The sequence below is a fragment of the Lampetra fluviatilis genome, chromosome 17 (genome assembly GCF_964198595.1).
Source record: "Lampetra fluviatilis chromosome 17, kcLamFluv1.1, whole genome shotgun sequence".
Taxonomy (NCBI): domain Eukaryota; kingdom Metazoa; phylum Chordata; class Hyperoartia; order Petromyzontiformes; family Petromyzontidae; genus Lampetra; species Lampetra fluviatilis.
In genome coordinates, this window is record NC_136291.1 from 4,278,257 (window position 1) to 4,301,154 (window position 22,898).

The 22,898-nt window shown below is 45.1% G+C and overlaps 1 protein-coding gene across 1 annotated transcript in view; it reads left to right on the top strand.

The window, feature by feature from the left end:
* The window catches only part of LOC144936855 (teneurin-3-like), a 473,986-nt gene that overhangs the window by 125,674 nt on the left and 325,414 nt on the right, over positions 1 to 22,898 (top strand). The window contains exon 2 of the mRNA XM_078864031.1: positions 14,805 to 15,094. Coding sequence (XP_078720157.1) covers positions 14,854 to 15,094 — 241 coding nt within the window. The 5' untranslated portion in view covers positions 14,805 to 14,853. The remainder of the gene's footprint in view (positions 1 to 14,804; positions 15,095 to 22,898) is intronic.

Here is a 22,898-nt window from a genome sequence, read left to right on the forward strand (position 1 = left end):
ACCTAGGTCAAATTATGATGCGTTGGCATACTTTAATTGGCCTCTTAAGATGCGAGTCAACCCGTCTTTATAAGCATACAAATTTATTTTGAATCAGATCTTATTGGCTAATTTGATAGAACTACACTTTACATTTGTGTGCCTACAAAGTAAAATGCTGCACGTATTTTCTTTCTGTTTGTAAAGCAGAAATCTGTACGATTGATCATAGATTTGTAGGTTAGTGCTCGTAAGGATCTGGACAAGTTTGTGTTGTCAAGACCCTCCACCACCCCGTACATCCAAAAACACTAAATTGTCCCGTATGTGAGCATTTATCGAACCAACCAATTATTATTGTTACAGCTCACCGGGATATGATGAAGAACAATTATCACAAGCAAAATGTATCTAACTTCTAAATTTGCTCATTAAAATTATTATTCAACTTATATCAGTGAGCTGAAAAAATATACATATATAATTGGTGTGTTGAACGCTCGTGTGTGTGAAAATTGAATTTACTCGGCTGTTTAAGGTGGGGGATGTTCTCAACGCCACGAATTTGGCCAGATGGTTATGTGGACGAACCCAAATATCCATGATGAATCGTAATACTGCCGGCGAAGTCGACATGTTTATGAAATCAATACGGGCACTGTCATCTTGGTTTCTCTGTTTGATTAACGGTGCTCCCCCACATTTCGATCAGATTTCACGACCCCCTGCGATGTTTACATTGCCCGGTGCAGGCCGTCATCCTCGCTTTCATCTCCACCACCATTCCTCCCCTCGTTCGTCTATCCTCCAGCCAACGAAAGCCGAGGAACGGAAGCGAAGTCACGAAAAACGTTAAAATTCCCAAAACACCAAAAACGCCGAGGTGACGTTATTTATTTATCTGTTGTTGTTCAGGGCGGGCTGGCGAGCGCAAGGGAGAGGTTGGCGCGGAATTTGTAAAGTGGTCGACTGATTCTGGATCCCTTCACGGAACGCTGCGGCTGATCATCTCACGTTCTGGGGCAGAGCACCCAGCAGTCTCCTGTAATGCCCATTCAGGCAGCATGCCCTGCTTATTTGATATCGCTGTGTTTGACACGAGCCCAAGGAATGTTGACTCTTATGCTGTACTCTTGCAGCACCGTCAGGCCCATCGTGATAGTTTTTTTTTGTAAGCAGGTTTTTTCTTTTCGAGTATATCTTGCTTGGCCTGTATTTGCATGAGAGCTAAACTTAAATGATGGGATGGGATGCAGGAGCAATACAATCAACTCAACCGCGAGCATGCTTCGGGTTGGTATAACATGTTTATTCTCACATTATCCCCCCAAAAAAGGGTGAAGGTAACTTTTATTACCACATTCATTGCAAGGAAACCAGGTTGAGAAAACACACAGAGAGCTGTTCCAAATCGACTTTTTTGCAATTATAACGGCACTTTTCTCAATGTACCTTCACCACGAAATCACCAGTTGTGAAATCCATCCCATTATGAGCGTGCTTAGTGCACGCTTACATATGTGGGAATTAGTTTAAAAGTAACTTGCGGCTCATGCGGCTAAATGGCACGAGTAAAAAAAAAGAAGAATACATCTCATCTGGCTGTTCTGCTTTTACCTGCACATTAGGCTGAATCGGCTCAGCAGGAGCCGTGAAGTGAAGTCGTCGATGATTGCAGGACGCCGATGTTGATGGCGTGCGCGCCTCTCCTCCTAAGTGCCCCTCGTCGTCGTCCCATGGCTGCAAACGGCTCCGGTCTCTATTAATAGCGAGCGAAAGTGATTTCTGACTGCACACTTAAAATCCCCATGCCAGGTGTGCCCAAAAGGGTTAATGCAACTATACTGCTTTGCAGCCGCTCATTAATTAACTACATTGGCCACACTTGGCATGAATAATTTTGAGGATGTATAATAGATCACTCTTTTCGCTTTGCGAGCGAAGTTAGACCCGTCTTAAAGGTGTGTTTTTTGTTGTTGCGAGATTCATTGCGAGCGCAACGAAATTGCGGGGTGTTGCATTTCACCGTGCAAGTCGGGGGCCCTTCCATCTGTCGCGGTCACCAAGACGACTCCCAACGGCGGGGGGGGGGGGCGGGGGGGCGGCAGGGCAAAGGGCTCCGAGGGCCTTCAACACGAGGCTAAGGGGAGCTGCAGGTGCGGGGCCTTTCTGTGCCCTGATCAAACGCGCTTCGCAAAGATGAGAGTCCGATCGATAATAACGCCCGTGACTTTGATGGTAGACACTGGGGAGATGGACTGGGTGGTTTTTTTTTCCTTCTCCAAGATTGAGCTGAGCCGAGTCAAACTTGGTTAGATGCTCGGGGGAGCCAATTGTCACGAAATGAGTTTTACTTGAATTCACACGTAGCCTATTATCCGAGAAGATGGGAGCAACGAAAAGCAGACTGGTTGGCAATGTTTGATTGCGACGGGGCTTTAGACACAGACGCTGATGAGACACTGACAAAGATGCTGGCAGCAATCAGCATTCATCGTGGGCGAACGTGTAAGTGGGGCTTCGATGTATGGAGCTGAAGGATGCTCTGGCATCTAATGAATTCTGCGGCTGTGTTTTCATTTAGAAAGTCATGCACACCGGCGTGTTTGTGCACGGTACTTTTAGACAAATACTCGTACTGGAAATCCATTAGTGTAGCTTTAATATGCAATTCTTAGCCTGCCCACGCTTGATAACTACAGATATCTACTTGGTTCTTTCGGTAAAGTCACGTAGAAGGGAAGTGATAAAATAATAAAAATAAAACATAATAAAATAATATAATAATATAATATAATAATATAATAAAATAATATAATAAAGTAATTTATTTTTATTATTTTATTACTTCCCTTCTACGTGACTTTACCGAAAGAACCAAGAAGATGAATCCCTGCAGTCACGAAAGCTTTAAATCGAAACTACAGATATGTTTATCAAAAAATATCTTTCATCTCAATACAGATGGTTCAAAGGAGATGAAGATGCGAGTCATGTTGTCAGTGCTCATCCAAATGGACGACGGGACACTTGTTTGTTGACACATAATTATTCCAGACCTTGGTAGATGTGAAGGCTTTGAAAAATTATGTAAAATTTTAATGCTTACACACACAGGGTTAAACCAATGTGAGTGATATTTTTCAGAACGCATTATTCAGATTACGTTTCTTTACACTACTTTAAGGAACTTTACATCAAAGTTATCCAATGCTTCATTTCGAAACTTATCCTGTGAAAGATTTCACGTGGGTCGAAAAAAATAAAGAAAATACTTGTCTGTAATATGTTTCCTGGCAGGATCTAAACTCGCAGGAACCACCCATTTGTACGCTACATTTCCCATCCATTTTTCTTCCTTTGAGCAACAAGGAATGTACACCATCACAATATGACTGTGATATTGAGGACACCCTCACAGATGCACACTCTGAACCTTTTTCTCTCACCACCGCCTAATGGGATTTTAGCCCATTTCTGTTAGCAGCGTAAACAGGCTATTTCTTCGCCTCCACAGAAGTGAACCCATAACCTTTCCTTGTCCCATTCCCTTACTTTATAGATCAGCAGCTTCACAATCAATACAAAACAAAACATGAAAGCAATATGGAACCGTGGTTCTTTTTTTGTGTTTTACTTAAGCCATTGCAGTGATCGATTCGCTGGATGGAGTGATATAATTTCACAAGATGGATGGAATTTTGGATTTCACTCAAAAATGGAAAGTGATTGCTAACTTGGGGCTAAATGATGTCCACTGTTATTTAGGGGACAGATACATCATCAGTGAGCTCTCTGTCCTCAGAGGGAAATTTAGCCTGATGTCCCGTCTGTTTTCCTGGGATGTAACACATCCCACGGTGGTTCTTGCAGGAGTAGGTTATTGTGTTCCAGGGCTGTGGCCAAAATCGGTGATAAAACTGCCCAGACGTGTTCGAATTTTCTATTAAAAAGTGAGACAGAGAGAGTCTTCTTGTAAACAAAGTGTACTCTGCCGAACGGAGCTGTCCTCTACAGATATGTTGAACAATTTAACGAGATTGTATTTAATTAATGACCGTGTCTTTTATTTTTGTGCATTTCAATATGGCGCCATGCAACGTATCTCAAGCAGCAACTGCACAATGAACGTGTGATTCCTGTTGTATGCCAAGACTTGCGCAATCACACGCACAGTTACAGGCGTCAGAGTTCAGTTTTAAACACATTCCTCCTGCGGAGGGAGCTGGTAGGAACGTTGGGTTGCTCGGTCAATGGCCTGCAGGGTCAACGGCGGCGTGGTGTATTCCGCAAATATGGCCGACTGTGAGGGCGGGCACAAGCCGGCGTGAGGAGGTTAAACGTTGAGTTTTATAAGGGCACCACGGGGTGACCAGCCCCTCCCCACCCAGCCCCACCCCCTCCCCACCCAGCCCCACCCCTCACACGCCCCCACCCAGCCCCACCCTCCCCACCCAGCCCCTCCCGACCCTCCCCACCCAGCCCCTCTCCACCCTCCCCACCCAGCCCCTCCCCACCTAGCCCCTCCCCACCCTCCCCTCCCCACCCAGCACCTCCCCACCCTCCCCTCCCCACCCAGCCCCTCCCCACCCTCCCCTCCCCACCCAGCCCCACCTTCCCTACCCAGCCCCTCCCTGCACGACGGACGGACGAACACAATAATCCCCTGTGGGATGGTGTAACCAGGAGGTTCCTACCAGTACATACACACGTATGGACTGAAGCCAAACCACACTTTTTTCAAAAGCGCGTACAATTGGGCGCTTCTATTCGAGCAAATTGAATGAGCGCTAATTTGTCTTGTGAAATACACGTGGAAATGTATTGGCTCCAACCAGATGTGTCTTTTGACAATCGCAGCTGCTGTGTATTTGTTCCACACGTGGACCAAAAATGTGACCCTGAATGAAACAGTCAACGAATATTACGTCTAAATGACATTTTGAGGTAGGGCAATTCCTCCTATCATGCCACGGAGTGACCCAACATAGATTTTTAATATCCCATATGCCAGCTGTGTGAGATGAAGACAATGTTGAGTATTGGGTTGTGCTGCAGAGTAATCATGGTAATTAGCAGAGGAAATGGTATCTGGAATTAACTATTGTGATGAATAAAATAACTCTTGCCGCTAGCAAAACTTGGTCATCTTCTCATCATACCTTAGCGACATCGCTTTCTATTAACGCGTGTTTTTTCCCTCTTGCTTAAAGCGACCAGGGTAATGTATAAATTATACTGTTGTAAAACATAGCGGCGTACATGTATTTATTTGAGTGGGGCTCATTAATGCTGTCGAATGTCCTTGTGTGAGATAAGCCGTAATTATTCGTCAAACGGCTAAATATTGTGTCAAAGTTAAGATTAGGGTGCTGTTTAAAGGGCCGTCGTTTAAAAAAATGTTCCCATTCAAGACTACAAATCAACAAAAGCTCTTGATACACCTACAGTGCTCCATATGCATACTATGTTGATGCACGATCCTTGTCAATCCACTGCTGGGTGCTGGATCAGGGTCTCCCCTACTGTGGGTGGTTGTTTCACCATATTTCACCACGCTGGTCACCAACGCTTGGTTGTGAAGGTGGGTAGCATAGACAGGGAGGATAAAAGTACAATACTGTAATCCACCGCCTATAACAACCTGTTTGTGCGTGGCTTTCACCCATCCCAATACTGTATTAAAGTTTATCAGGTTCACACCTTGCTAAGCTTTCGAGATGTGATGAGTTTGGGCAGGTATTCTGGTTGATTTGGTAATACCCTCCGTAACAGTTGAAATGTCAGCGGAGATTCTAGGTTCATTATTTTGTACAGCTCTTAAGCCCAAAATGTACTCCAATATTTATGACTCTTGTGTCCTGTGCAACATTTAAAAATGATACAAACCTACAATGATACATTCCTTGCCTGGGGAGTTCAATTACTTAGTTGGGTGAAACTGCATAGTAACATCAGCCCCCCATTGCTAGACTACACCCATCTGTGAAACGTTAGTGCCATCATGATCGCCTTGTGCTCTAAGAATGGCGCAAATATCACACGTACGAATAATTTGGATTACAAATTGATTCTCAATTCAACCGTCGCGCCTTGGACTGATAGGTGCTGTCGAATTGTTTACTGTGCATACTTTGGGGACGACGTTTTTTTTAGTTGTTTTTGTTTTCCACCCGCAGATATTAATTGGCCCTTAAAATGCACGTCGATGGTGGGTAGAATTGGCAGCGGTATTAAAGGGTTGCCACGTCTGGTCCAAGGCTGTTGCAATCCATCTGACTCTTGAGGCCCCCCCCCACCCCCTCTCGTTCCCCAATAGAGTAGCTTGTCACACGAGCAGTGGTGGGTTAGCCAACACCGCCCTCTTCCCCTAAGCCCTCCTTTCTGGGGACATCCATCGGTCCAGGGCTCAGGTGTAATGCACCTGTTTCACTCCCCCGCCCAACTGCACTACTGCCCCGAGACAATTCGCTGTATGCCCATTATACAACCTCAGGCAATACATTTATGCCACCGAATTGTGCTTCCTTAGCACAAAGCCCTGGCCCTTTGTTCTAAAAAATCAAATTCTACCGCTCACGTTCTGCTCATTAAACAGAATTAATATTGTTGTAAAACATAGTTATTATTGTTGTTGTTGTTGTACGGATTAAATTATATTATTAAAAATTCTATTTGAGCTTTTTGTTGACGGTATCTTTTTCAAAAGAATGCCGTTCGCTGGCTTGCTATTTAAAGCGTGAACGTAGGAAGGTTGATGTGTAATTAATCCCGCAAGGAGAGCTGTGAACTGCTTCTGGAATTGATTTTTTTCGACCACTGCAGCCGACATTTATCAAGACTCGCTCCATTTTATATGTTTTACATTGCATTTACTGCAAGTGCGAACCCATCAATACAAGGTGGTTTTGTGTGGTTTCTCAAAATCATTTTTGAACGTGCATTACCTGAGAAATCTGTCTCTGTCCGTTATGCATAATATAAGGCCCGCTGACCGCCGGTGTGCGCTGAAGCATACCGATGATCTGGCATCAATGTACAGAGGTGGGCGGTTAAGGGGCGGATGGTAGCTCTCCCGAGAATGGGATCACTGTACCACTTTGCCGTCATGTGCTTTGGTCTCTGCGCCACTGATCTCCTGGCCGTCTCGTCTGACGGAGAGCACCGAGCATGACGAAAGAACAGCACGCCAAGCCCACGCGCTTTCCAAATTAAAGTTCACTCATTACGAATTAAAAGGAGGCAACCATTTTAACAATAAGGGTGTTGTTGTTGATCTTGACCAAATTATGCTCGACAAAAAAAGTTTGCGATGCGCGCAAGCGTGGGCGCTTGTCTTCGCCGATGTGTCTTTGAAGTCATTCTGGCTGGACTCAAATAGTTCAATCATCTTGCCGTGTGTTATTTTACGGCTTCGTTTTTAATTGCCTGATGAGGAATGATTTTATATAATTGCTGGAATCGCCATTTGCTGGTGGGTTATAGCGCTGCAGATGCTTTTAAGAGCTGAGGCAGGGAGTGATGAGACATTTTGGTTATGGAGCAGCGGTTACGTAACTTTTGTTTCAGGTTTCCATTTTTCCTTACGTGAAGAATTACATTGTAAAAACAAGCCATTGCAATCGAATTGTTTAATTCACAGGAAATTGGCTGATGTATACAAACATGTGATTTTATTTTTCAATTTTGTTAGTCTAATTGCCTCGAGGATTATTGTGTTTGTCATTTCTAGCTGTCTGTTAGCAATGTGTACATTTCACGTGAAAATATATAGCTTTAAAAGAGGGCACATCTGGCCATAATTAGTAAAAAAAAAAATCAGCTCTTTACTTTGAACATCCAAAGCTGAAACGGATAATTATACTGCATAGTGTTAATTTATAATGTCATGAAAAATTACGTAATTACGTGCTTAGAGTACGTACTTTGGGACTCGGCTGTAGAAAAAGAAAACCTATGAAATTATAAATCCTCGAATGCCATTTGGTTTGGTTTTCTTTGATTCCAAGGTTGGTTTGTCACTTGTTCAATTACGGTGCCTGTAAACTCTGCTTTTTTTTTCCAGTAATCACGAAAATTTTCATTGCCTCAGGGTAGCTTGAGGGCTTCGTGCCTGCCCTCCTGCTGCCAAGCTGCAGGGAAAGTGCAAAGACAAAAAAAAATTAAGCACGCAAAGCTCCAGAGAAGACTTTGTGCCGGCTGTCCCGTCTGCTCTGGGTATTGGAGACTCCATGGCACCAGCCCCCAGGTGTCAGTTATCTCATTCCTTGGTGCAGTGGCCAAATTAACCACCTGCAAGAAGAAGTCGTATTCCATACAAACATATCACGAGCCCACCCACCCACCCCCCAGATATATAGGCAGGCTGTGTGTATCTTAATTGAGGTGCAGCTTGCATACTGTATTTAAGAAGATAGAAATTAACCCAGAAATCATAATTCAGAAAATATGTTTTTTCGCAAAAACATTTCACTCTGGGTGGAAAAGTAAAGTACGGTGAAAATGAAGAATGGGAATCTCACTATGAGCTTGGAAAAAAACGTTACGGATAACAGGAGCTGCCCTGAAATGACTTGCTCATTTGACCGCTTGTAAAAGGATCTCAATTCTGTGCTTTTACACACTGGGCAGACATCTTGAAATGTGTAGGAGTATATTCTTAGGTTTTTTCGGTAAAGTCACGTAGGTAAAAAAAATTTAATTAATAAAAGTAAAATAAAAAATAAAATAAAAATCACGACGTTTCGGAGGCAACACAAGCTTCCGTCTTCAGGTGGAACCGTCACAGCACGATTGCTGTATCAAGTAAGAGAAATTCCAAGAAAACAGTCCTTGTATATATACTGGTTGAGGGTAGGAGGAGCCAAGGTAGGCCCCTGGATATTATTATTGTGAGGTTCGGTGCGGCTGAAGTACGTTGCTAGGAATGAGCCTTTGTTGTGTAGACTGGTTGAAACGGGTGGTTCCAAGAGTTGTTAAGGTGTGGCTGATGTAAAGGTGCGGCTGCTGCGAATGGGACTGAGCCTTTGTTATGTAGATGAAACAGCACTTTGCTACGTTGCTGGTATTAATTCTAAATTTGCCAAATATGTGTGGTAAAACTTAAAGCAGGAAAACCAGTGTATAGGAGTACCCACAAATTACCCCACCACACACGACCTATCCATCAACCGACTGTGGTGGCCCCCATTTCTACTCCTGAAATTGAGAACGATACCTATTGTTTCAGCGAACGTACCATTGCAACACGAGACAAGTTCCTTATGGACAGGCATTGCTGATGTACATTGAATAAAAAATATATAACGATCACTTGAAATTGCAGTGAAAAACAAACTAAATTTAATTCCAAATGATTTTATTCATAATGCACTATGGCTAGATTTTTGGTTTCTTTTCACATCTATGGATTTTTATGTATCTAAAAATATAATTGTCTTGGGGCACACCCTTTGGCCATTTCTAGTTTTATGATATTCCCTGAATTGCCTCCATTAAATTTTGAATTGTAAGAAATACAATTTTCACGTGTCCCTTCAGGATCTTAAATACACTCGTTCATTATCAGTGTTAGATGCAAATACATCATGCAATGAAAAGCAATCATAAAATATTAGAATTTTACACATGTATTGCAGGATACAATTTATTGAAGCCTTATCTACATTAACGGGTGTGTGTATATTTCAGGATTGTGATAACGCAAAGTATTGAAGATTCCTAATATCTTCAAATAAAAAAAACATATCTGTGGAATGGCGACACGTTTGTATGCAAACATTGTTGTTATTTCAGCCCTGTATTTAACTTACAAAATACAAACACAATTTGAATTCATGCATTTTATCCCAATGAAATTGCTTCTCAAGATGCTGTACACACAGCAGGACATACGCATCACGGGGATAGAAGGGAGATAGTTACATGATTAAAGTAAGGTATGATTGGTTTCACCTTTAAGGTGGTCGTGGGGGGAGGGGAGGGGCACTCAATCACAGGCAAAGGAGAGGACGGTGTTGAGCCAAGACAATAGTAGGGGTAGGGAGACAGCGGCATGGATGGCCAGGGGGAGTAATTAAAACAAACCCGTTATAAAAAATGTATCTATGAAGATATGTAGTGCCCTGGTGTATATCAGTGACACTATAGCTGACCACACAAGACAGGCAGAGGGTGTGAGTTTGGCATTTACGCTGCAAGCAAAGCCACTGGAGGTCATTAAGCTGAAGTGCAACTTCATAATGACCGTATTTACCCATAATTGGAGCGGGATTTTTTTTTTTTATTAAAGTGCAAATCACCCGACTGGCCTTAAATTGAAGTTGGCTGCTGATAATGCACACCTGTGTCCAGTTATGTAACGGCTTTTGCAATGGCACAGGGAGCAATTTAAATGATGGTAATGTTGGGAAATTATATTCTGCAAAGGTGGGACGACAGAAGTTGGAAACTTCCCAGCAGCGGCATTGCTGTTTGTTAATGCATCATGAGCATGACGCTTGCTCACAACACAACCCCGATACTAAAGTAAGTTTATACGTCGCGTAGGCATTATTTTAATGGGTCGCCTTATATCCGCGTACGATGAAATGTGCCAAAATAGCAAGCTACGTGTTCGCGTTGCGGTCGCAAGAGAAGGCCGATTCTGCTCGTTTCCATAACGAGTTACAAGGCGCGTAGGACACAGCAAAATGCCGTGTGTGCGTCACCGTTGTGTGTGCGTGTGCTGTAGTGGTAGCGCGCTGCGGTAGTGCTAGCGGTTAGCGCCACGCTGCGCTACGAACCTGGCGACCCGAGTTCGATTCCCGCTCACGGCCAACACCGGTGACGATTATCTGAACCGGTCCTGGGCCTCCCCTAGGTCGACTCAGCCTCAAATGAGTACCTGGTCCGGTGTGTGAACGTCGTCACTCGGGAGACACAAAGGGCGTGGTGCTGGCCACCCACCCTCTCGTGTGCCGTGCCGGCCTTCATAGGTGCTCGCTAACAGCACTTGCCCCAACAGTATGTTAAGGCTATACGGGGGATCTTTGTCTTTGTGCGCTACCGCTGTACTTGCACACCTGTGCGTGTGCGTTACCGCTGTGTGCGCGCGTGTGTGTGTGTGTGTGTGCGTGTAGCCTAGCTCCACCCCCACAACTCCCAATCGGTGATGGGGCAGTTGTGGAGAGAGTGGAGAGTTTCCCATACCTGGGCAGTGTGCTTATGACCGGCTCCAGTTTATCAGCAGAGGTCTCACTCCGAATCAGTCGAGCGGCAATATCTTTTCATCGGTTGCGTAACGCTGTGTGGAAGCTACCTGGTCTGTCGCTCCGCACGAAGCTTCAGGTCTTCTCGGCCACGGTCATTCCCTCCCTTCTCTACGCTTGCGAAACGTGGACCCCCCTAGTGGAGCATCTTCGCCGGTTGGAAACATTTAGGCTGGCCTGCCTACGATCCATCCTGGGTTTAACCAGGCTGGATTGTGTGAGGAGCTCACAAGTCCTTGAAAGATCTGGGCAAAGTCCTATCAGTGAGCTCCTCCGGCAGGCAAGGCTGCGTTGGCTGGGTCATGTAGCCCGCATGCCCAGCCACCGCATGCCTAAACAGCTTTTGTTCGGCCGGATCGAGGGGGCTAAACGGGCGCGGCACGGGCTAGAGAAGAGATGGAGTGATGTGGTACAGGAGGACGTGGAGCTGAGTGGACTTGCCGATGACTGGTACCAGCGGTGTCAAGATCGGCCTCAGTGGAGGAGGCTCGTGAAGGACGCTACTGGGCAGTTGGAGGCAGTCGCCCTCCAACAACAACGGAGGGCGGAGGAGCGACGCTCACAACAACGAGCGGAGCGCTGGGTGGCTAAAGCACAGCAAGTTGGCACAGTAGGGGGCACAGGTGGTGCATCAGCCACTCGTCTCGGTCATCTCGGTCAGTCGACCCGTGGCACCTGGGTCTGCCCCGTGACCTCCTGCCAGCGGGCGTTCGACACTTCACGTGGCCTCAGGGTGCACATGGCCTGGCACAAGCGTCGTGGTGACGTCACCGCCACTTAGTGGCGAATGGCGGTTGTTGTGTAGCCTAGCCAGGAGCCACCCCTATACTCGCCCTTGCGTTTTCCTCGCGTGAAGTGTGAAGTTCATTGAGTCACTTTTTTTCCTCCAGCCTGCATTGCATAAAGCAAATTGCATATTTGATTTCATACATATAATTTTTTTCGTATAAAAAAAATCTATTCATTTTAAATTACTGTTCCAAACTTTGGGGAGAAGATGAGTTGACCCTGGCACGCCCAGCGTAGTTAATTTACAGACTGAGTCTCATCCTGCGAACATCACGTTCATGGGCACGATGGAATATGACAATTGACTCATTTTTGCTCGTGCGGAGGAGCGAAACTGGAAGCATGGATTTGAAATGGCTTCAATTGAGGTACATGTTAGGGTGACTAAGAGCGAAGCACAGCGTGTTGAGCTCTATGTAGGTAATTATATTTCATTCAGTTACGTACGAAATACTAATATTGAGCAGATTCATCTGGGTTGGTTTCATCTGCAATTGCACAGCTGCATTTGACCAAGTACGCGTGGAAAATGTGATCAATCCCGTACGATGAAATGCAGATTCTGGATTATGTGCCATTTAAAATATTCATATTTATTACAATTTGGTCATTTAAATATTTCACCTGGGAACAATCCCTGAAGGTGGACCGTCTCGTTTGCATTGGTGTCCATGGTAAGGCAGTCGATGGCAACGTCCATCCGTGCGTCAGTGCTTTACGTGTGTGTGTAGGTGAGTGTGTGTAGGTGTGTGTGTGTGTGTAGGTGAGTGTGTATAGGTGTGTGTGTGTATGTAGGTGAGTGTGTATAGGTGTGTGTGTGTGTGTGTAGGTGTGTGTGTGTGTGTAGGTGTGTGTGTGTGTAGGTGTGTGTGTGTGTAGATGTAGGTGTGTGTGTGTAGGTGTGTGTGTGTAGGTGTGTGTGTGTTTGTGTAGGTGTGTGTGTGTTTGTGTAGGTGTGTGTGTGTGTAGGTGTGTGTGTGTATAGGTGAGTGTGTGTAGGTGTGTGTGTGTGTGGGTGTGTGTGTGTGTAGGTGTGTGTGTGTATAGGTGAGTGTGTGTAGGTGTGTGTGTGTGTGGGTGTGTGTGTGTGTAGGTGTGTGTGTAGGTGTGTGTGTGTGTTTGTGGGGAGGAGGAAGTAGTGTAGCAGTTATTTCCCTGTGCTACGAACCCTTTAACCCGAGCTCGAATCCAGCTCACGGCCAACACCGGTAACGATTGTTTGAACCGGTCTGGGGCCTGGGCCTCCCTTCGATCGACTCAGCCTCAAATGAGGAGCTGGTGTGGTGTGTAAACATTAGCACTCAGGAGACAAAGGCGGTCGGGCGTGGTGCTGGCCACCCACCCCCTTGTGTACTGTGCCGGCCTTCATAGGTGCTTGCTAAAAGCACTTGTCCCAACAGTCCATCAAGACTATACGGGGGATCTTTGTTTCGTGTAGCCTTGACAGAAATTGCAACAAACGATAAATAACAACGACAGATTTCACTGACGGCCACGTAACTATGCAGTGCATCGAGCACGCTGCTCAACGTCACAAATGAATTGAATTGCAAACAAATGTTTTGTCTAATTACTTGGTTAATTGTCTAATTAATTAATTGATTGGTTGCAACGTGTGACAGTGCGCTGACCTTTAAATGTCATCCAACAATCTGGGTGTCACATAACACCATGGCCTTTTATTACGGCAATAAAAGCCATGTCCAGGGTGCAGACGTCGCTTGATTTAATTGTTTGGGACTTGGCACGCTCCATCATATTAGAAGAGTTGCCCTTTAAAGCTGGCTTAGGCGGTCGACGCCTCCTCGCACAGCCTGACCCCGCGATTCTTTCGAGGCGTCGAGGGAATGATGATGTTGGAGGGGGCATGGCAAACTAAATTACGTAAAAATGTGGACGCGAGAAATTTGACTCAGGCATGGGTTCAATTTACACTGCTTCGCGCATCATATTTGACATGGACACCTCCATACGGTGCTAATATGTTAGTTAACACACTTCGTTGTTTTAACGCGTAGGCTTTGGCGACCAATATCATCCATAATAGAGGTTTTATGGAGTTAGATTGCGTAAATGTATAAATGTGTCGTTAAACCCGTTACCACCCGACACAGTCAACTAGTAGGGATTGTCACGTAAACAGAACGTGCCAATTCGTCACTAGTACAGCACATCGGTGTGTTGGAGAGCCAAGCCACAACATTTACAATCCGAGTAAGTTAGTTGTAATTACTGGCGACGAATTTACACTTCGTTGTGTTGGAATGATGCCCCCTCCCCCCGCCTTTTAAAATATGGTGGATAAAATTCTAATTCAAGAAGAAGTAGAAGAAAACCTCAATTTCTTGGCAGTGTGCATCATTGCATGGACTCACATGTTTGCAAGGGAGACCCGGTGCAAATTGAGAGCGTTGCCCTTTTTGTGTTCGCCAGTGGAGATTTAGCTACGTGCGCAGAGGGCTTATTGGCCAGACCAATTGGCAGACAGAACATGGGGGCAAAAGCTGCATTTGAGATTCAGTTGTGAGCGCCGCATTGAATCCCAGTGCCCAACAACTTCTCCCCCCCCCCCGCCCCCCGAATTCATATGCAATCATGTTCGCGGTGTATTTGTATTCAAGTGTAACAAGCCTTAATGGACAAGGCACTCACAGAATAAGTGGCCGTGCAGCAGCAGCGGCGGCAGCAGCAAGCAAGCAAGCAACCTCGCCTGCATTTGCATGACAGCATTTCGTGCGTGCGTGCCTGTTGTGTTATTTGCCGCTGCCTCCCCCGTGCGTTACGCAGGTAGCATGAGCGTGTGACTCGGGGCTTGGCGCGTTTCGACCCGCGTGACATGGACGTGAATGAGCACCGGCCGTACCGCTCGCTGACCCAGAGCCGCATGGGGAAGGAGCCTCGCCACCTGGGCCCCTCCATGGATGCGCAGGGTTGCCGTGGACAGCCACCGCACCGGCTGCACAGCGAGGAGTGCATCGCCCTGCCCAAGAAGTCCTACAGCTCCAGCGAGACCCTCAAGGCCTACGATCAGGAGAACCGCTTGCTCTTCGACAGGGAGGAGGAGCTGTCTCAGCAAGGTAAAGTGGTTGGCAACTCGGGTGACCGCAGTTGGGTGGCGTGGCCTTATTAAAACAGGGTGGAGTGGCGGGCGGGGAGGGGGGGGTGGAGATGACCCCGTCGATCTTAAATAAACTTGAAACAAATTTTAAACACCGAGCGGAATGGGTAACGATGCGAGATGATTTTGTCTGTTGTGCAGTCTGCTCTCGCTCTTACACCCTGTGTGTGTATGGTCACATAATGACAGTTGATGGCATCAAGAGTTGCTTGATGTATTGCGCGGTCGTACATCCTACGGGAGGAGGAGGGGGGGGGGGGGGCTTGGTTAACCGTGTCATCGGAGGGCGTCTGCAGGAGTGACCAGCCTCTCCTTTCGGAAGGACCCTCCGCCGGTATTCACTCAAAGCGATGTTGTTCATCGCGTCCCCCCCCACCCCCCCCCCCCCCCAGCGCAAACTGCGTCGCTGATTTTGGTTCCACGGCAACAGAACGCGCCCGTCGACCGGTGGCTCTGCAACGGCTACCGGCGGCGTTGGTCGCTTTGTCTTCTCGAAACTCCCGGCCGACGGCGTGAATTTCTTGAACGCGCCGCGTCACAGCGCGCTCGCGTTGATCGCGCGGAAAAAATGTTGTAATTGGCGAAGTCACCCGCTGGACTCTTCTCACAGTGATGCTGCGCAGGGCTCAGGCGGGACTAAAGTTAAGCGACCTGATACGAGCATTGCTGGAAATGTCTTCGGAGGAGAGATGAAGACGGCTGTCGTTTTTGTGTCGTCGGTCCGATGTCTATTCAATCCTTTTTTTGATACAAAATCTTGCATGTCCAGTGCATTAGACTATCGTGTATGTGTGTTGGTGTGTGTGTTTTTTTTAAGATGTGAATTTAAAATGGTTTTAGATGGAAAAAAATAGCTTGTGCTTTTGTTGTTGGGAGGGTCTTTGCACGAGACGTTATTGAGAGTAGACATTTTTGTAATGCATTTTTAAACTGAATTAATTATGTAGAGGGAATTAATCCACACACTGGGTAGTTTTTAAGCTGTGCCCAGGAATCCCCATAGACCTATTGATGGTAAATTAGGCTTATTAGAATGATTCATTACATAGAAAGAAATCAATTATGTACACAGCTGGGAGAGTGATCAACTAACTCTTATTAAATAAATTTGGGGCATCTTTTATGAATTAAACATGGACATTTTTAGACTTCCCAAGTTTTTCCCAAATGGCTTCTGCTGTGCATAAATTCAGCATTCCCCAACCGGCTCCAGGTCTCGGGGCCCAGTCGAACACGACTCTCCGTGTTCTTGTTTGTCCTTGCATGGGCTCGATCGATCTTTTTCTCGAAGTGGAAAAAGTCACCCAGTTTTTTTTTACCTTTGGAACAGCTGTTCAGAGCCAGAACAGGTAGCATCCCAAAGCATTACAAACTGGACATGTTGTAAAACAATAACGAGCATTGCCTGAGCAATTGTACACGGTCAGGGGCGGTGGGGGGGCGGTGACGTCACCGTAGTGTACTTCCTGGCCCACGCGCCAGTCAGTCAGCCAGCAAAACTTTTATCTCATATTAGTACGGGAGTAACAATGCCCTGCATTTTCCCGGGGAAAACCTCGTCGAGTCCCAAAACTACATTTTAGGAGGGTCTTCCATTTGCATGTTTGGCCAATTCTATTGATGAGTATTCAGCACTTGCGATTAGCACGGTTGGTTACGTACGGCGAGAAAGAAGTTCTACATACATACATTAGCAGCTGGGAGGAAATCAGAGTATGCGGAGAAAACTCAGATATCTGGTGGGCCGGTGATGGCACACACAACTATAATCCAGCACTATGAAGGAGAGAGTTTGTTGATCACAAACATGATGTGAAACTATTATTTGGTTCTTTCGGTTAAGTCACGTCTAAAGATAAAATAATAAATTAAATTAAATAATAGAATACGACGTTTCGATTGCAACACAAGCAATCATCATCAGGTATAATGAAATAGCGACATAAAATCTAACCAGAAAACTATAGACAGACATATTAGCAGACAGATATCACCAAGATACATAGCGGGAGCAACACAGGTAAGAGAGAGGGGTGATCGTCTCTGTGGGGTGGCCTTAAATAGACAGAGGGGGGGGGGGGGGGGGCGGAGGCAGAGAGAAGTAAGGTGGGTTAGAGAAAAAATGTGCATATCAATGAGTGGTCAACAGACGTGGTGCTGCACGGCAAGTAAGCCTGAAAATTGATATGCAAATTTTTTCTCTAACCCACCTTACTTCTCTCTGCCTCCGCCCCCCCCCCCTCTGTCTATTTAAGGCCACCCCACAGAGACGATCACCCCTCTCTGTTACCTGTGTTGCTCCCGCTATGTATCTTGGTGATATCTGTCTGCTAATATGTCTGTCTATAGTTTTCTGGTTAGATTTTATGTCGCTATTTCATTATACCTGATGATGATTGCTTGTGTTGCAATCGAAACGTCGTATTCTATTATTTAATTTAATTTATTATTTTATCTTTAGACGTGACTTAACCGAAAGAACCAAATAATAAAATTAAGAATGATGTGAAACTTCTTTCCCTTGGATGTCGAGATGCCGTACTTTGGCTTACCAAGAAAAGGTGGTGCAGCAAACATGTGGACTCCACATGTTCCATCTCGATGTGATATAGCGTTGCCCCCTCATACACGTGGGTTCTGTCTAGGTGCAGTTGGCCAAAACATCCCAATTTAGGGCCACACAGCCTGGGCAATTGTTGGAGTGAGTTTTTGCTGCCTTCCTGCTTGTCCGTGGTTTCCCATGCCTCTGAATCTACAGAAAACATGCACATTTCGAAATTGTGATTTTTTTTTTTAATATGTAGGCATAACAGCTAAAGTTCCATACAAATAAATTAGATTATCTATCATCGCGCGCTTTCAGATGCGCTTCTGCGGCCGTCTGGAACGCTCTCTTCCTCCGATATAAGCAAGCGACTGGAGCTATGCACTTTTAAATCGAGATTGAAAACTCATTTATTTAGAACTGATGTTTAGTTTGTTGTCCTTCCCGTGCATCTCCGATTAGCACGGCTGGTTATGTATGGTGTGAAAGTTCAACATACATACATACATACTATGACATACTACTATTTCCTGGTCACCTTAAAGGCCATGTCTGCAACGCCTGGAATTCCCAGGTAGTCTATCATCTAAGTATTAACCAGGCTCAACCCTCCGGGAATGTTCTTAAGATTGTATTAACACTTCCTTGGGAACCCCCCCCCCCCCAAAAGTTTATTTAAATATATATTTTCTGAGCGAGCCTCACTCTATGCCTTTCATTTATAGCTAAGCGCAGAAACAATTAGTAATGTATCTTAAAGTGTACCTGCTTTTGGGTTTTGCATCTACATATATATCTGCACGTATACTGTACGATAGTCACCCATCACAGGTGTTATAGGCAAGAGGCTGTTGGTCAGCAAGGTGGACAGCATAGGTCAGTGTAGCAAAATCCATTGTTGTGCTGTTACTTCTATACACCCACATCTCTGCTCCCTGTCTCAAGCAACCCGTCATACTGCCCAGTGTGGTGAAGTACAGTCATCATCGATCAGTCGATTGACACAGGGCTGTACATATACACAAGCTGAGCGCGGTACTCACTGCCTCATAAACACACACTTGTATTTGCATACACGTTATATATATATATTGGCACAGTTGTCAACATGCCTCAATGCCAGCGAGCAGTGCTCAATCAACCTGACCTGTATTGTACATTGACATTTCGCTGTTGTTATTAAGACCACCGAGACCACAGTTCAATGTAAAGATTTTTCTTATGGTTTAAGGAATGATGCATGTATGAGCAGCAATGGCATTTTTAAAAAGCCACATTTAGAATGAACATGAAATCTAGATTTTGTTGTTGTCGTGTCCATGCTACGTGTGACCACCACAGTCAATCCATAGAACTCACATTCCATGCAACGAACACATCTGACGTATGTTGGATTGCCACCTCCAACATACAGAACATCTGGACATATCACAGGATGAGGAATATCCTACGAGACCAGACTAATTCTATTGAGTGATGTAGCATTGTTTTTTTTATTATTACACCACTGACATAAACCAGTACTTTTAATGTCCCGGGGAAAACTTACATATGTATGTCTTGTTGGGACAGCTACTTCAAAATGATGATCCTGGGCAAACCAGGACAGTTGGGCCCTCTAAGACCCACCTGGTTCATTATTATACTGCACTCAGACTCAACGTTGATACCTTCATTATTTATTTTAAAACCCAATGCTTTCATATTTAAATTAAACTGTGAGCTGCTGCTGGTAAGTGCTGAACACAGAAATTGGCTCGTAAGTGCTGAACACAGCTGCTGATGCACCAAACATGTGATAGCATAGTCATCAGATATCACGCTGATATCACTTACATCTTTCCATTATCAATACCTCATTGAATTATTGATCGCAATGTTCGTCACCGATAGAGAGGTACGCATATGTCGGGGTGACCCCTGATGACCTTCTCTCGCTTCATGACGCTTGAGCTCGAAAATCTGCAGCATTACACATTCATACGTTTCATTAATTAACTAATCACAATTATCAATGCGTTCTCATTGCAAACCGTGGAGCACTCTGCTTGTTTATCTCCGTGGGGAAATGTTGGATAGGATTTGGGACCCCCATGGCTATTAAATTAAAGAGTTTAGAAGTCAGCAAGCGAAGGCGCTCGAACTAACAGCAAATGCCGCTTGTCACCTCCTGCTGCGCTCTTCACACTTACCCCTCCCTCCGCCACCCTCAAACTTTCCCTGTTGCCTACTTCTGCCACGACGATCATCACATACCCCGTTCACCCTGTCACCTTTCAACCCAACCCACAACGCTCACTCTCTGGGACACCCAAATGTGAAGCAATGATGAGGTCTCCAGCTATGACACATGCACAGCCTGCACATCAGTGAACTTGTTTAAAGCTCAGTGTATTTATAAACTGTTAAATTGCACGTACAGAGCGAATGCACCCGATTCTTTGAGGATTGATTTAAGGCCGCGAGATATTTTTAACGTTAGTAATTTTGTGTACATTTATGGAAATGGTGCAATTTAACCAACAAAACTGTGATGGAATTCATTTATAATTTCTCTATATACTCATAAATTATTATAAATTTCAGTGGTTGCAGTGGTGCAATTGATAGTTCCTTGTACTATACAATCAGCTCCCTGAGTTCAATTGCCACCCGGTGATTAAAAGGCGTGGTGAGGCCTTAATACAGCAGTGGATTGACAGAGGGCTGTAAATGACTGTAATCAATATATACAGATATAATAAATAATTATAATTTTATTTTTCACCTACATGTCTTTACCGAAAAAACCTAAGAGTATGAATCCTTGCAGTCACGAAAGCTTCAAATATAGAATTCAAATCTAGAAAGATAAAATAAAGTTTACTGAAATTATGCTTCTACATTCTTAAATGGATTGCATATGTAACATGGCATTTCCACAACTCTCCTAAAAAAATTATTGGACGAAGAAACAGAATAGAGAAAAAAAAACTTTAATTAACTTCATTTCCCAGTGCAAGTGCAATGTCCTGTTTTTTTTTTGTAAACCGACCTGAGTAATGATTTTTGAAATATCGACGTTACTGTGAAGCTTTGTACAAAACGCAGGGCTCTTCAGCAGACAGGTAATTTTGTTCACGTGCCAAATTAGAACAAGGTGACTTGATCACTGAGTGTTGATCTTCACGCCTTGAGCTGTCGCTGCCTTGTATAGCACAATGCAAGAGTGAAAAAAAGTAAACGCAACTGCAATTTTGTTCAAATAGCAAAGCATTTATGTGTAAATAAACTTCCACAATGACATTTTCTTGAACACAATGCCTTGAAATTGCTATAAGACCAACACTCCTTCTTGTATAGCAGCATAAATTAGTTGCACAATTTCGATGTTGAAAGAAAATACTTATTTTAATGATAAAAGTTCACACTTATTATTCTCTGGATTATAATATGCATCCAAAACTTGTGCTGGTGTCAACAGATGTATACAAATCTGATCTCACACACGAACGTATAAGATAATAAGACGCACAAAGGGCAGGGCGACAAAAATGCGTCCTATAATCTGGATAATTAAGGGTAACAATTATAGTTATGTGAAATATTTTATTGATACACAAGGAAGAGATATGGAGGAGAGACTTGGGATTCGTTTGCTGTTCTCACCCCGATGCTCGGAATACATTTTCAACCACCAAAGGAGCGACGCTTCGAGCAATTTCGATTTGCGTGCAGGCAAAGTTCCCAACCCAAGTCCGAATTGGCTGAATTCAGTTGCCCTGCTGTGTCTGTGGCGCGGGGCAATACCCCGAGGTGGCCCAAGCTTGATGTTGACTTGCGCGACGCTCTTGACGTTTTATTTTTTAGGCGAACAAAGCTGCGGGCAAAACTCGCGAGCCTCACTTGAAACCGCGCTCCTTCAGAGCCGTTATCAATCCCGTCGGTTATTCACGTGATTGTTTTTTTTTGGTTTGACGTCCGCCTTGAATGAAGTGCTGAAGTGTTCGCGGCTTTGTTTTTTCTTCTTTGTTTTTTTTACTCGAGTGCTCGGCGTTGCGCGACCGTGCACCGTAGCGACGCGAAATCAAGAGCGTGGCGTTTAAAACAAATAACATTTTGAGGGGGTGGCAGCGTCCTGAAACTTTGAAGGGAAAAACTAAATAAAAGCGCGCCCTTTCTTCCATACTTTCCCACCTGACGCTTGTGTTGCGCCCGAAACGTCGTGATTTATTTTATTTTCTACCCACGTGACTTTACCGAACGAACCAAAGAGTAGGGATTCCTGCAGTCACGAAAGCCTCAAATCAAGATTGCTCTCTTCCACGAGTCGAGTGCCACGGCAAACACCCAGAGCCCTCGTCGCTGCTCTCTCCAGTACGGGGGGGGGGGGGGTGAAGAAGGAGCTTGTGGACACAGCCTGCAGCAGGAGTTGTTGGGTGCGTGTGATTGCTTTGCGTGACTCGCTGGGCGAGGGGGGAACTCTGGAGAACCACGTCTCACCCCTCCCTCCGTCCCCGATTTTCTAGAGAGTATTTTTGTTTGTTTGTTAACCGACTCTTCCACGCTCGCGGTTGTGGATTCGGAGAGCAAATGGAGTAGGGGGACCAGTCACGCTTTTACATTTTGTTGCGCGCTGTTACAATGCCCGGAATACAAATCGCAAAGAAGGGGGCTTCTCCCTCCAGGTGAATGAATTTTGTGCGGGCATCGAGCATCTATATGGTAAAAAAAAACCCCAGCAAATGGCAATTGACCCTATTCGAAAAAAAACAATTGGAATTCAGATGGGAAGTAATAATAGCCGTCACCTCCAAGTCCCCGTGCAGAATTGTATCCCTGCACGTTTGGGAGTTCTGCACAAAGATAGAGGAGGCAGCCAGGGCAGGAGGAAGCAGAAAGGTGCTACTGGCGATCAGGGCTATCGCTTACGTGTGCCGATCACGCCCTAAATGCATTCGAGGGTTAATTAATTTCTTGTCACGAGGCTGAGTGGAGCAAAATTACGCTTGAATGCATAAATAATGGCTGGCTTGAGTAGCCGTTGGACGGAAGAGGCGGGGGGGGGGGCCCTAAGCGTGTGAAGGGTAAACAATGGATAGGCGTTGAGGGCGAACTGAAAGTCACGCGAGGCAAGTGATGGTACAGGATGGAATAACGTACAATTACAGCGTAACACGCGGTTCACGAAAAGTAAAAGTACCGGGGGTGATGAGTCAATAAAATTCGACGATAGGGC